The sequence below is a fragment of the Dreissena polymorpha genome, chromosome 1 (genome assembly GCF_020536995.1).
Source record: "Dreissena polymorpha isolate Duluth1 chromosome 1, UMN_Dpol_1.0, whole genome shotgun sequence".
Taxonomy (NCBI): Eukaryota; Metazoa; Mollusca; class Bivalvia; order Myida; family Dreissenidae; genus Dreissena; species Dreissena polymorpha.
Window position 1 is genome coordinate 86,519,158 of NC_068355.1, and position 16,676 is coordinate 86,535,833.

The 16,676-nt window shown below is 33.7% G+C and overlaps 1 protein-coding gene across 1 annotated transcript in view; it reads right to left on the minus strand.

The window, feature by feature from the left end:
* LOC127838912 (uncharacterized) overlaps positions 1–14,531 on the minus strand; it is a 39,392-nt gene extending 24,861 nt beyond the window's left edge. Inside the window, exons 1-2 of the mRNA XM_052367007.1 lie at positions 14,512–14,531; positions 1,091–1,257 (exon numbers count right to left, since the gene is read on the minus strand). Coding sequence (XP_052222967.1) covers positions 1,091–1,220 — 130 coding nt within the window. The 5' untranslated portion in view covers positions 1,221–1,257; positions 14,512–14,531. The remainder of the gene's footprint in view (positions 1–1,090; positions 1,258–14,511) is intronic.
* Between the last annotated feature and the right edge of the window lie 2,145 nt (positions 14,532–16,676).

Consider the following 16,676-nt stretch of genomic DNA (forward strand, 5'->3'; position numbering starts at 1 on the left):
CAAGATCTTTTCACCAATCATTCAACACTTAATATATATAATAAATTAATAACATTGCTCTATTTTAATGTAATTTACATAAATTTATTTAAAGGTTTATAGCACAATACCAGCTGACAACATAGGTATAAAAGTAAAAAAAAAAAAAAAAATTTTGGAGGGGGGGAATTTTTAGCTGTCATAGAGGGAAAAAGTATACTATTTTAAGGGGGGAATGGGGTCGAATTTCGACCCCAAAAACGGCCAAACGAAGGCCCTGTAGGTATTCATCAGTGCCTTAATTGACGACCATACAGACATGACATTTTGTGTAGTTTTTTTTCAGCCATAGATATCGAGAAAAAAAATAGGAATACCTTAATCACAATTCTCTGTAGAACAAAAAGAGTCATACTAGTGCTAAATTTCATGTAAGAATTATGGAATTGTGCCAGGACCTCACTTGGGCCTAATAACCCTGAAAACATGTGCGACAATTAAATTAAATACCATTATATCTGCAGTAAAAAAACAGAGATAAGGAAGTGTTGTTTGCAGACATTTTACAATAGAATTGTGCCAAAGAAAAAGAATAAATCAGTGTTAAAGCTCGAGTTTAAAAATGTTGATAATGAAGCAAAACAAACAAATTACATTTAACATGTTCATTGATGATAAAATGTTCTTAAATATGTAAATTAGACTTGCTTTTCTTATGTTTGTTAAAAATTGCATATGACAGGAATACAGCAGTAATAACAATTAAGATCACTTCATTGCAATAGCCTTCAAGAACATTTTATAGATCTTTCTTGTCTTGGTGAATGTCACTTTAAGTGAATCCTTCCGAAGAAAAGTCAAAATTACTGTATGCAACCAGCATACATGTAAAACCAGAACAGCATGCAATAAACTCGTAGGTTGTTCAGGTTTAATGCTGTTTGCTGCTCATCAGTATCTTAGGTAAGGCAATGAAGCCTTAAAAACTTGGATCTCTTAAGAAAGTACATTAATTTAATTTGATTTTCAAAGGGACTCCAAATGGGTAAAAATTAGTATCTGATCAGTAAACAGTCAATTTGCACCAGTGAAAAACAAGCAGTTGTACTACCTATAATCTTTTGAAATCTCGGGAGGAAGTCTTGAAGACGTCGTTGAAAGCAATCATACCGCCTGAACATCCATAAAGGGCAGATATATTTTTCTCCCAGATCTAGATAGCTTGCAGGGGGAGCCATCATGGAATATAACCCAAGGAGGCTGTCCACAATATCTACCCTGAATGAAGGATAAAATAATTAATGAGCCTAGTCCTAGGTAAACTGGGCTTACTGCAAGTGTGTAAAGCGTCATCTCAGATAAGCCTTGCAGTAAGGGAAGAACTTTCCGCCTTTATATAATTGTTTGTTTAAATGAAGTCTGTTATAAACGAAAATCTAGTCAAGGCAGAACGTTTCGTCCCTAATAAGCCTGTGTAGGTAAATATGGGTTGACACTTAACACACATGCATTCAGCCCATATTTTCCAAAACTAGACTCAAATTGTCATGAAATAAAATTAAAATGGAGAAATAGCTTATGCATGCATAAAGCCTAAATACTGGGCCTGCATATCTGAAAATCCTTGAATTTTAGAAAAATCAGTTGATTTCCTTATTTGTTTCGCAAGATCAAAATGTCCAAACTTTTGTGGATTCAAAATGTGACACAAATCATTCTGCTTGAACACATGGACAAAAACAAAAGAACCCGAAAGTATTTATTTTGGTTCCCTGTCACTGTCTGTGCAAGAAGTAATAGGGGAACATGCAAACTATGAAATGATCATGGCCCGGGTTTTTTTCCACAAATATTTTTGCTGTAGTAAACTAGCTTTGCCCCAAAGTTTCTCATTACTATAAAAATCCTCATAACGGAATTCTTTTACACATTGTACGTTTTATGGCCCCAAGGTACTGAAGATCGGACCGGCTGTGAATTATTTGAGCGTGAATAACCCGTGTCACTATCAATCGATGATTTCAGTGGTTTAATTCAGTTTGTAGGCATTGTCAAACCAACCACACTAATCGGTTCCTGCCGTGTACTCCTCCATGATAAAATCGTGGCAAGTTAAGAGACTGATGATGGCAACATGGTGTATTCCTCGTGGATTGTGCTTTGCATGCAAAATATTGTCTTAACATGTTTTCATAGTGTAAAAACCAAATGATGAAATAAAAATAAAATTAGAATTACTAGTATATTGCGTTTCCCAATTTCCACGTTCTTGGAAATAGACTTAATAGTATAAAGACTATATAAAAAGCAATGAGAAATAAAGGGTTGTTACACCTTACGATGTGATTTCTTATCTTTGACACAAACAAAACAGAAGGCTCAAAGAATGTTTTTTTAAACCTAACCTCGAGGTTAAAACAAGCAATCATAATGCATAATAGAAAATAGTATATGTTGAAATCTTACAATAATTTAGTAAACTATTAACTTAAATATTACTGGAATGCGTCAAATATTTTGCAATGTGATATAACAAATATTGAACAACAGTCACTTACAACTTCTATCTTAAAACAAACATGCAATTAAAATTTAACATGTCATGGATTGACATGTGTTTTTAGCTGAAAATGATATAAAAAAAGTGTTTTAATTGTTGGACTCCTTGAAATCTGTCTGGACTCCTAAATGTCAAAAGTTTAGAGTCCTTGGACTACTTACTCAGATTAGTTAGTGTCGAACACTGCAAATCTACCCAAATCTTCCCAAATCTACCTAAATCTACACATATCTTTTAAAAATAATTATTTTACATAATGCTTGTGTGATGGGCACTATTGTTTTGATTTCAATGCTTCATTCTACTCGTGACAATTGTGTAATTTCCCAATAAAAATACTTTAAATCAAATAAAGGTTGCACACCACTTACTAAATGATCTCCCCAAATCTACCCAAATACACACCATTCAAACTAATTCAAGCTACTTTTGTCATAAATTTTGAGACAAATATATATTGCTTCCTGTGCTTGGGATAGAATTGTGTCAAAAAGACCAATACATGTCTAAAAAAACTAAGATAGAGCTCAATCAAGGAACGTCATAAAACATAGAAAAGTCAATAACTGCGTACTAATTGCCCAGTGTCATTATCAACAGCGAACTGTTAAATGTAAGTACTGAAATAATCAGATTACCAGCTAATTTTTCCATTAAATAACATAAAACTTTTTTATGAATTCATTTTTCATGGACTTAATCGTACAAATTCAATCTTAAACGCGATACTTAATGTCAATTAACGATGTCGGCCAATAAAACAACATGCCACAATGATGACGGGAATCAATTGCATGACAATAAACACATTAATACAGCAACGAACGAGCACTTTGTTGTTACAGACAGGGATTAAGTTTCGATAATTGGTATCATTCGTATGGTTTAGTCGTACAAATTTAACTTGAGATCGGGGCGGGTAGGGGCGTTTAGCGTAGACCTAAATGGCTAGTGCTGCAACAATACGCCAAAAACCGTATTGCAATATATTGTCAGTTCAAAAACCCGTATTGCAATATATCGCAATATATTGCTAACTTGTACCAAAATTATAACTTGCCAATTACCCGATAATCCCGTATATTCCAGTTTTAAAGCAAATTCTGGTAAATATTTACTTTAAATGTACTCAAGAATAACAAGAAACACAAACATTTGCAAATTTTCTTAAGTATCAAATACATTTTGGCATTTGTTACTATTTAAAGATGTGATGAAATAACGTCCAACTGGGGCGTTTTTTTCCACTGAACACGCGTAATTCACCTGATGTGATGTTCCCATTTTTATACAACACAAAATACACCCATACTTTCCATGCGACGTTCTACATGTCTGTATAATTTTCGCGCGCTTTTTATTGAGACAAAGGATAAAGCACTTTTAATTTGACGCTAGAATTTCTTATTGTCGCATAAGCATTAAAATTTGGAAGCGTATTTTCGAAATTCGGATTACAAATTTAATAATGCTCAATTCAGAATCGAACGAAACATTTACAGCTGTTCGCAATTAATTCAACGATAATCTGTTCAAAAGCATCGAACGAATGCTCCGATGTAACAACGCTACTCCGTAAAATACACTTTCAGAATGTTACTTTTAAGAAGAAAAAAAATTTACAATGCTTTGTTTTGTTTACCTTGTTATCATTATTTCGGATGGCTTTTCTTGACGAAATGTGAATGAATTTTGTAAAATTTTCGTACCGGTATGATGAAAATCGTATCGCAATACAATATGCAGATTGCGTATTGCGATATATACCGATATACCGGTATATTGTTGCAGCACTATAAATGGCACATTTATTAACTGAGGAGCTGCGCCATGAGCGCATGATACGCCCGTCGTTCGCCAATGAAGTAGTAAGGTAATAAATAACCCTTTGAATCATTTTTTTACTTCAGTTTATTTGTATTTGAATACATGGTTTATTTTATAAGTACATGAGCATGGAGCGCCGTCTCCTTGACATTCATACCATATCTTTTTTTGAGTATATGTATGCATTTCTTTAGAGGATATGGAGTTGAAGTAAACCTGTTATAGATATTTTGACCAATAATAAAAGAGAAATGTAGATGGGTAAGTGGTAGTGTACAATCGGAATAGAAAAAAGCTCACCTTGTTCAATTTTTCAGGGATACTAAAAAAAAATAAAAAAAATCCATCGAAGGATATTTGAGCTACAGTAGGACATTCAATGAAATCACGAAATTTTGACAAACAAAGTCCCATAACTCTGGAACGACAATTCAGAATTCCGTCAAAAACGAAAGGGGATCAGGGTTTATCAATATTAAGATTGTGTTAAAATTTGAAGAAAATCTGTCAAAGGATATTTGACGTAGCGTACAACATTAACAGACGGACGGACGGACGGCTACGGTAGGACATTCAATGAAATCACGAAATTTTGACGAACAAAGTCCCATAACTCTGGAACGACAATTCAGAATTCCGTCAAAAACGAAAGGGGATCAGGGTTTATCAATATTAAGATTGTGTTGAAATTTGAAAAAAATCCATCGAAGGATATTTGAGCTACAGTAGGACATTCAATGAAATCACGAAATTTTGACGAACAAAGTCCCATAACTCTGGAACGACAATTCAGAATTCCGTCAAAAACGAAAGGGGATCAGGGTTTATCAATATTAAGATTGTGTTAAAATTTGAAGAAAATCTGTCAAAGGATATTTGACGTAGCGTACGACATTAACAGACGGACGGACGGACGGACAGACGGACGGACGGACAGACGGACGGACGGACAGACGCGGGGTATACCATAATACGTCCCGTCATAGACGGGCGTATAAAAACTATTAAAGGCACTCGATTGAGACTTTGGTCTGATTACTTGATGTTTTGTAAACCAACTTGCAATACTGACTGCTCATGTAAACAAGTGCATAGAAATATAAATTGTATGAAGATTATCACTTTTGTTGAAATCATGATCAGTTAGCGTCATATTTGCGTAATCAGAAATTATTATTATACGTCTTATAGTCGAACTAATTTACGTCATCAACAATGGCAACACAACCGTTTAAGAGTTTTAATTAAGAGCAAATTATTAAACAAATTTAATTACAAACCAACACTCGTTAAGTCATTAAAATCATAACATGTAGTATTTATTAAATTGTCTTACAGTTACAGAAAACGGTGATGTAAAAACAGACAATGAAAAACAGATTTTGAAAATGTATATAACGCAGGAGATAATGCAGAAACCCAAAATAATGTTAACCTATATCATCATGTAAACTCTCATGAAAGCGACATTTTAAATGATGGAATTCTATCATTAACTTTAAACAAGCCGCACAGTCTCTAAACAAGAAGCTCAATAATCTGGCACTGTGCTTTGGACTATAAACAACAACAGAATTAATATCAACTAAAGTTACAATGAAAAAAACACATCTTAATGCTTCCAAGCTTTTATTGAGCATTACAAAGTGATCTATTATTTTGCGTTTTGCTTATAAAAGCAGAGGGAGAATCAATTGTGTTTATTAAACATGTATTTGATTTATAAAATAATAATTTGGAAATAACATATTGTCACGAGTAAATGAAGCATTCAAACAACAATAGTGCCCACCACACAAACATGATGTAAAATAATTATTTTTACAAGCTTTGTGTAGATTTGGGGCAATTTTGGGTAGATTTGGTAAATTTTGGGTACATTTAGGTAGTTGAAAACAGGCATTTCAAGTTGATTGTTTAAACTGTTGATTAGGGCAACAAACAAATAAACATAACAAAGTGAAACAAGTTTGATCTGAAGGACAATAACATATACTACAACGATAACATTTATGACCACAATTTATTCGGTAGCACAGTTGCAAGAAAAGAAATCAATTTGTAAGAGGTGCGTAATCTATATTTATTTAAGTATTTTTTTATTAGGAAATAACATATAATCACGAGTTAAGATGAAGTATTAAAAAAACAAGAGTGCCCATCACACACACATGATGTAAAATAATTATTTTAAAAAGCTTTGTGTAGATTTGGGTCAATTTTGGGTAGATTTGGCAATATTTGGGTAGATTTGGGTAGTTGAATAGGCAGGCAGTTTCGAGTTGATTGTTGAAACAGTTGAGTACGGCAACAAACAAATGAACATAAAAATGTGAAACACGTTTGATCTAAAGGACAAGGACATATACTACAGCGATAACATTTATGACCACTGTTTATTGGATAGCCAGAATAGAAATCAATAAGTAAAGTGGTGTGTAACCTATATTTGATTTTTATTGGGAAATTATACATATCGTGCAGAGTAAAGATGAAGAATTACAAAAACCAATAGTGCCCATCACACAAACATGATGTAAAATAATTATTTGTATAACTTCTGTGCAGATTTGTGTAGATTTTGTTTAGATTTGGTATGATTTTGTTTAGTTGAATAGGCAGGCAGTTCGAGTTGATTGTTGAAAATGTGAAGTACTGCAACAAACAAGTGAACTTTAAAATGTGGAAAAAGTTTGATCTAAAGGACAGTTACATATACTACAATGATTTTACACCAAAATATATTGGGTATCATACGGGCAAAAGCCTGCGTAGCGTAGCGGGCGTTGACCGTTCATACATATGGAAATTTAGACAAAAATAGACCTAGGGATGCATCTAAAAAAAAATTGCCACGCGACATATATTTTTGCGATGCTATTTATGACATTGAACAAATCAAAAACACTTTGACATATGCTAAATCACATGTAAATACATACCTCAGGAAAAAAGTATATAAATGACATCATAATTGTGTAGATAATCGCGCTGAATATTCTCGCATTATTTGTTTTTCTCGCTACATATAGACCGTTCCAGAATTAAGTCATTACTCAATTATCTCTCCTGAATACTCGTCTTAACTGGTCCCCCGTTGAATATAACCGTTGACTCCGTTGACTATAATATACAACAGGTACAGGCTAATGTATCGGCGATTTTAATTGGATAACGCGAAAACCAATCGGAACGTTGTTTATTACTGTCGGGAATTCATGACGTTAACGTTTATCCGCTAACATGCACGCGACGTCATGTATACTATCGACGTCACTTTTCATGTTGTATATTAAACAACTTCGTATGAACGTCTAATAAAATGTCGACACTAAGGCAACTGTTTTCGTATTTCGCAGTTTTTTAAAACCATACGATCATCATACGCAATAATAACGATCTTTTATTCTTACCTGTCAGCTGTCAAAAAGTTTGGGAAATGTTTTGTTTCCGGTTTGGAAATGGTACACGGATTACTTCCCCTGAACCTCGTATAATCTAGCGATATGTTAACCGGTCCAAATTTGGACCGGTAAAATTAGCCTGTACCGATCCCTATATAGAGAGTATGCGATAGATAAGGGGAGGTAACCAATCTAAATACTCGTCTTCAGTCGGTATATAAGCCATAGACTGGTTCACTACATATAGTGACAGTCTTTACCAAACACAATTTGGGTAAACATAACCCGTCTTAAATATATTTCCCGATTCTCAGATGTCTTTCGAATTTATTTGCGTTGAGCTTTTCGATATCTTATTGTTATTATTATCCTGACAAATCACAAACGCTTGTTAAAAAATAATTTGTTATAAACATTTAATTTGGCATCTATATTCTCCCAGTATTCTCGCGGTATTTCAATAACGACACCCTACAGTATACTTGTCAGAATTAGTGACGCATTTTCAATTCGCTCTCAGAAAGCAATTTATATTAAGATTATTAATTCAGTGTCATTTCGTCTGTCTCACACAAGCCATTCTATAGAGCAAAACTGACAGTTTGGGTTTCCAGAAATCAACAAAGTAGGGATTCCTGAACTATCAAAATGTCCAAGCTATACACACAGTTATTATAAGCTGTGGTGATCTTATTTATTGGTTCTGTTGGTTTACTTGGATGGAACATGTGTGAACTTTTATAGAACTTTGAAAAGCCTTTGTATGTCTATCTATAAACACAAACCAGCTATGGCATTATAAGATCAGATGGGCAAACAAGGTCAGAGGGTTGTTAAATTAACAATTTGAAGGCAATTATGCTGAAGAAATATGAAGGTTCCCATGCAAATTTAGTCTGTATATCCACAAGTGTCTGCCAATTAATGTCAAACTAGTAATACAAAACTTACCACAAGTATGTCAAATTTAGCACTAAGTACCTGCAGGGATGGAAATTAGTGGTTTCCCGTGAGTCCGGGGCCACTGCATTTTGGCCTGGGCAACTCAAATTTAAAAGTCAGACTGGGCAACTTGCTTTTTAAGCTTGAAACAATTCAGTGCATTTAAACATTTAATGAAATTAGTGACTGTGAGTTAATAATTTGTTTAATAAAATTCATTTATCAAAGCCAATGAAATGATTTAACTAAGGCTTATATTAGGACATAATACACAGAATTTTAAGTTTGTCAATTAAGCAATGTTGTTGTTTACTTATCTTTCATTTTATTTAAAGAAATTCTTATATACACACGACCTACATGTACATCATACTGGGCTCGTTAGTCTCTAGCTGGGCAACCAAAATACTAAAGATAACCAATTGTAGTTTCCATCCCTGACCTGTTGTGATAATTTTAGTAAAATAGTGTAATTCTAAACAGTAGAAAAAAGCTTGTTTAGTTAATGCATAATGCCATTAACATGATTTCCTTTCCATTGTGTAATAAATAAATTGGTTGTTACTTATTGTTCCATGATAAAAGTTTTATGCGCAGCGCTAGAGTACAAAACCAGCATTGTTTATTTTGTGAAAGGTAATAAAATGTTACTGCATTGATTCCACAGTTTTTCAAAAGATAACATCACTTTGTAATTTCATATACGTAAATATTCTTGTACTGTAGGTTGATGACATTGTTCTAGTATTACTTATTGTGTAACTATTATTTTATGTGCAAATAAATTATGTGAAGTGTTTTGTATCTCCACACAATACCATATACCTTTTTAAATATGTACTGAATATACATGTGTATATATACTTACATCATTTACATGCTTCTGCTAGCGGCTTAGCCAAGAAAGGCAATGACTGACATATAAATAAGCTCATATGATAACTGATTATCTATGTTTTATTGCATGTGTTATTTGAATGTTTTAAATAAAAAAACACGGATGATATAACATTATGCATTCTAATATTTGCATTCAAATTGTAACTATAGAACTATGTGTATGTTGTTAAGACTGTGATTTAAGAATTGCTGCAAAATGGCTAGCTTTTTAGTGGCGACAAAATTTAAACTATTCGAAAATAGTTTGCAAAAGAAAATAAGAACTCTGCAAGATACCTGTATTTATTAAATATTTTAATTGCAAAACAAGTACGTTTCATGCTTTTCCACATAATAATACATTGATAATTAAAAAAAGACAATTAGAGGTGTTAACGTTTCCCAACGGTAGAAATCATTCTGCTGATGAAGTCCATAGTATACGAACGAAAGCTCCAGATATGGCTTTCAATACTTAGTGTGTGTAATTTGACAGTCTAAAACTTATTGGATTAAAAAAAGCCCTTCAAATTTGTCAATCAAAATTGATTGACACATCACATGATTTTGCTTATGTTAAATCAGTGTACTGTATGCTTAAATCAACTGCTTTAGCAAGCTGTTAAGTTTAATTGAGACATTTGATGAAACAAACTGTTTCCTGGGTAGGACCAGTACTTAGTGTCTTAAGGGTTATGTACAGAATGCTCACACTTAAGGGATCAATAGTGAATACAGAGACCTCCCAGTGACTAAACCAGTAAGCAGATACCATATCCACTATACCGCAGCCACTGAACCAGCTTTAAATTTCTGCAGCTAGAAAACACAAAATTATAAGATGCTAGATCTTAAAGCTAGGAACATGTTACTTGTTTTAAGATTGAGTTTTTGGATGAATTACTTTATTATTGAAACAATTATAATATTTTGAACACAATAAAGTCCATATATTATTAAAAATACATGGTTATCAAAAAACTTAATCAAAGCGCTGAAGGCACTGAAGATGTTCGGTATTGCATAATTTAACACGCAATTCATTTTTCAAAATCAATCGCAAGTTTGAAATGAACACACGCCATTCAACTTTATAAAGTGTAAGTCATAGCGCACGGGTCGAGTTTTGTGTGCACTTTTTATCATCCTTATTATTTCATAGAAATAACTTAGACAAAATAAAAACAACATGCTTTTTGGACGTTCTGAAAGCATAGAAACATACATGCCATACGTCCCGATCTCGGCGGGACAGTCCCGCTTTTGGGCCCTTTGTCCCGCCGTTCCGATATGAGACGATTTGTCCCGACATTCGTAAAAAACGATGTAAGGTCTATAGGTTCCCAATAAAATTCGCTATTCAAGCTCTGTTTCGCTAACACTTACTCCCGCTAATCCCTTTATTGCCCCCAATTAACAATCCGATTCTACTTATCGTGTGTACCAGTGTTGTTTATGACACCTTATCTGCGATTTATCGGCTAATTATTGATTTCATCAGGCATTCACACCATGGTGGTCTTGAAGATAGTGGTCGCTTATTGCTATCGATAGTTGTATTATAATGAAATAAATGTTGAAATTGTGTTTATTTTTGTATTTGTTGGAAACGGTTTACAAAACAATTGTTTTGTAAAATTAACGCTGCGTCATTAATGAGTCTTTAACATTCAATGTTTAGTTCATAAATGGCGGGATAATCCGAATGTGCAATATACCAAAATCGCAACAAACAGTCCAATAAGTGATACCCATCCTGTCTAGTGTAATTGGATGTAATTGTAATAAAAACAACGAGGTGCTATGCATGACAGTTTGACCCTACTCCAATTAAGCTAAAAACAACGGGGTGCTATGCATGACAGTTTGACCCTACTCCAATTAAGCCGCTACAATTGACAAGTAACAAACTGCGCATGGATACATGCTTAAAAAACATCGCAACAAACAGTAAAAGTGGTACCCATCTTGTCTTGTGTTATTGTAATAAAAACAACGTGTTGTTATTCATGACAGTTTGACACTACCCCAATACAGCGCCTGACAATTCACAATTCAGTTTAATCTGTATATATAAGAAGAAAACAAAATATGATTATTAACATTAGAGAAAAATAATTCGAGTAAAGCATCCATAGACTTCTTTTGTCCTTTTGTTTTTGTTGGTGTAAAAACGGTTGAGGCGTTGTTGAGAGTTAAAATGAACACAAAGACGGTTTGCACCAAAAACCTACCTCGGAAATGTGTACGGCCGCGCATTCCGTGTGTAACTGATGTAACTGTTCGGTAGATAGTTTACTGTAACCCGTAACTTCAGTGTACTGGATAGCCTCCCTCGCGTTAATGTTTGCCATTGAAATTAATATAATGAGTATTGTTGTCGTAATGTTCCAGATTTTGTACTATAAAAGATGAATATTATCCTCGTTGTTTGCTATTGTATTACTTTATAAAACTGTTATTGTTATGTTTTAGATTCCATTCTTCATATCAGATGTTTTGTGTCTTGAATAAAAGTATCAAGAGTATTTGTTAGTACTATACTATACTGACTACAGTAAAGGTGGAATGATAGATCGTTTTAGGTGTCCCGCTTTTTGGTCAAATGTCCCGACAATTTTTATGGAATGTCCCGCTTTAGACCTAAAAAATTATGGCATGTATGATAGAAAGTATGATGAAAATGGTAATGAGAACTTAATATAAAGAAAATTTGCAGTCACCATCATATTAAAAGAATATTTTTTCTAATATCAAATAACTATCTCTCCAAGAATATAAATTCATAATGAAAGTTCCGTGTACAAAACTTTTGATTTTTGACACCATATACAAATTCAAAATATACAATAATCTTCGTATCTTGTATATGGAAGAATAAATGTACATTGCTGTTTATGCTTTACTTGTTACCCGAGCAGTTCACACGGTGTCAACAACGCTGACATAAACATAGGTATAGAGCACTAATGCACTTTTAGGCGTAGCAGTTTTACTCAGTTTTCAACTTAGTGACTTTTACATAACGCCAACAGACACGCATGAATATTTTCAAATATTTAATAAGCTGATTCGAGATACAACCTCTGAATTTTTGCTACATCACTGCATATGTGCTCAATTCAAAGGATGTAGCACTGTTCAGTGTAAGGAATTCCGGACTACTCTCTGTATGCTCAAACGACACAAATTGTGGCCCTGTTACAATTACGCGTTACAATCCATCTCGCAGAATTTCACTTTCGCCTCCAAGATGAGAAAACAATCATTAGCGAAATAGTATAGTGTCACGATAAGAGAAAATTGTTTAATTATCATACCAAAATGTTTGCTGTACTTGGTCAGCACGTCTGGAAATCATTCCTTGATGTGTGGATAGGCTGCCATTATTAACAAGTTTGCTATTTTTAATTCAATTTTGTATCAAAACGCATTGTTCTTAAATGTGGCATTTTCAATTGGCAATGAGATTTTTAACGACCCTCGTCATGCGAAAATGGGTCTTATTCCATATGCGCCCATCATATAAATAGCCCACTCAGCTATCTCTCCTTCTGGTAAGGAGAAAACATAACATACATTTTGTATTGAGTGATTTTATAGCAAACAGCATCGCCTATGGCCTGACTGCGCAAAAGCACATGTTGGGTTTAACAAACGCTTGCCGAAACACATAAGACCCATTTTCGCATGACGGCACTATTGACGTGTGATTTAACTGTGTCGAAAGAAGACTGCGTTTAAATCAAATATCAACATACGATATATTTCGATAGTGAAGAAAGATACTCATAACAAGGCATATGAGGACACATATGAAGTGCTATGTGAAGTAGTATAATGTTTTATCTACTCACACTAATGTGTGGTTTGACAATGCTAACACACATTTCATGCGGTGAATATGCAACTTACAAGAGAAAAACACAACACAATAGTTTAACTTTTGTTTAATTGTATTTATTTATTTAGAAAAGTAAATTGCAAACTTTATTTCAAGGTCAGCGTATACGCCGACTACATTTTTAAAAGATATTTATTGTTATAAATATATTTAATATAATATATTTAGTTGTTTTCGGTTTTAGCGATTATAAATCATTTTCGAGGTTGCCTATAGTATGCCTGTAGTAATTGATGAACTCATATCCAACTGTCTATGTATTGAGAACTGTGAATATAAACAAGCTAAACCTTCTACTAACCTTCTACTATTGCGTTGCTAGCACCCGTAAATACAAAAGATCGCCGCCATCTGTTGAGAACCAAAGAACGTTTTCCAGTAATACCCGCTGTAGTAGCATGAACGAGGTTACGAAACAGGTCATTCGTATTATTATTATAAATTGTTTGTTATATTCGGGTTTAGTGATTATGAAACATTTTTTTGTTTTTGTCTATCGTATCACTGAAGTTATTGTTGAACTTATGGTCAACGTTTTATAAATTGAAAATATAAAAAAGCATTAACATTTTCCCGAATCTATTTAGTGATAGCCTCAATTTACGACCTGTACTACGTCATTGAGGTGTATGTGAGAGCGTAACCTATTGCGTTGTTATCGCCCGTGGACTTTCCTTTGTTTATCGACAGGGGCATCTATTAATAGCCTCATATTATGAATGGACTGAGCAAAAATACTACGTCATGAAGACGCTGCAGAAAGTGGACTATTTTATTCATTCATAAACAATCTCCTCCGCGACACGTACAATACGATCATTGTTTATGGATTCTTTTCTATAAAAGCACCATTCAAAACTATTGCATTTAACACGATATTAATATCATGTTTCCATTTGTGAATGAACTCAAACCTCTTGCATAAATTATACAACTCTTTCTCGCGTGGATACGCGTAGTAAGCCGATATTGGGCTCCTAGTAGCTAAGTCGTATCGACCTGAATTTTAGACTTACCAACTTAGACGGTCCCTAGGCGACCATCTAAAAAGCTTTTGCCCGTAAATTAGGTAGCACCTATAATCATATTATATTGGGTCCTGGTGGCCAGAACAGATATCAATTTGTTAGTGGTGTGTAACCTATATTTATTAAAGTAATTTTATTAGGAAATTACATATTGTCACGAGTAAAGATGAAGCATGAAACAAACCAATTATGCCCATCACACAAACATGATGTAAAATAATTGTTTTTACAAAGATTTATTTAGATTATCGTCGATTTCGGTAGATATGGGTAGATTTAGGTAGATTGGGTAATTTAAATGGATGGTGAAATTCTATTTACAGAAATCATATTTGGAAAACTTTCAAATTAAATACCACGCAAAGTGCCGACGTGTACCTATTTCAGAAGATTTTTTTGCTTTTCCCTCAAAACAAATCCAAGAAAGTGCTAAAATTCCAAATTTTTCTACTTTCGATTTCGACTCGTGATTATCTGTTAGGTTACATGTCACTAACTTCATACCAGTTACACTCGTAACATAAACTTGTCCTTCCATGTAAGTCTTATTGCTGTCCTCCATTACTTACAAAAAGATAAATCATATGTCAACTATAACAAATGAATGTGTGAATTCGTGTAAATATATGTTTCAAAGCAGTGCTCCAAGGGGTTGTGGTTAGGGTGAGGATTAGTAAACTGTCACATTCAAGGATGGCATTAATTGGTTTCATTGATATTTACTGGTTAATATTAGACATACACTGGGAACTGTTAATGTACGTCACATATCCCTGATTACGAAAACAACATGTGTCTGTGAATTCATGATTGCTTTTTCAGTGTCAATTTGCCCTGTAAGTGTAAACTTTCCGACGTGACACGCTTTTTTTCAGAAGATAATCAGTTATGGAAAATTATTTCAAAATTTCCCAGTATAATTTCCATATTTGATCCTTTGACTTTCAGGCATGACATTGACCTTGAAGGGACACACAAAGTTCGCGACACGACTTCAGCACATGTTGATCATTTGTGAAAAGTTATTTGCTTGTTAGTGTGATAATGTTTAGGTGTGTACATAACACACGCACGTTCACTGGATTTCCGTTGGATTTTCCGAGAGCAATATAGAGGTAATCACTACCGGACTCGAAAAAAAACCTAATTTAGATAGTCATCTTCAATCCAGTTTTTTCTTAAGTGTTAAATTATGGGGTCATGTTTGACCACAGTGCATTCAATTTGCGTGGGTATGGGAAGGGTATTTGCCAGGCATGATATTCATAACTATTGTCTTTTGAACCAAAATTTCAACCAATAATTACTTTTGGCAGAGGGTTATTATAATAATCCCGCCATCTGCTCTCAGGCCGTCCGTTACTTTTTTGTCTGCCCTCATATCTTTCAATCGGTCGGTATGTCCAATAAAATACTAAACTTGGAGACTTTCTAACGCAACACGTATTCAAATCAGTATAGTTCCCTTATGTAAAAACGGATTTTGTTGAAATTTGGACTCAGACTAGATCAACACATATCTAATACTTCATGTAAATTTCAATGAAATTGATCAACATTAAAAAATCAAACATAACAAATTTATAAAATCTCAAAAAAAGTAAAATTCTCAAAATCGTACATCGTAAAATAATAACGTGATAAGTAAAAGGCATTTACTAACACTTCTTAATGACCGACCGGCTTGCAGCATTACGCTAATGAATACTCATACGAGCCATATCGTTTTTCTAATTAATTTTATGTTTTTCTGGTGTTACAAGCTACCGAGAATGATGAAATTGAAATTTAATTGGAAGAATTATATAGCGTTGTACTACACTTGGTGACTTTTCGAAAGCAGCATTTTTCAAACTTAAATATCTCTGTTATGTACTTATGAGTAAATATTTTGATTTATAAATGTACATTATCATTTGACTACAGTATGTGCAAGCAAACGATAAAATCATTTATCCGTGACGAGCGGATGCTTCAGCAAGTGGGGAAGGTAGCCTGCAGCATTCCGAGTGCGCTGTTGCGCTCATACAATTTTATACGAGACATATCGATTTTTAAATTAATTTGATGTTTTCCTTGTGTATTAACCCACGTAAAACGAAGAAATTGAAATAAAATAAGAATCATATCGCGATTCACCATTTTCACGTGCA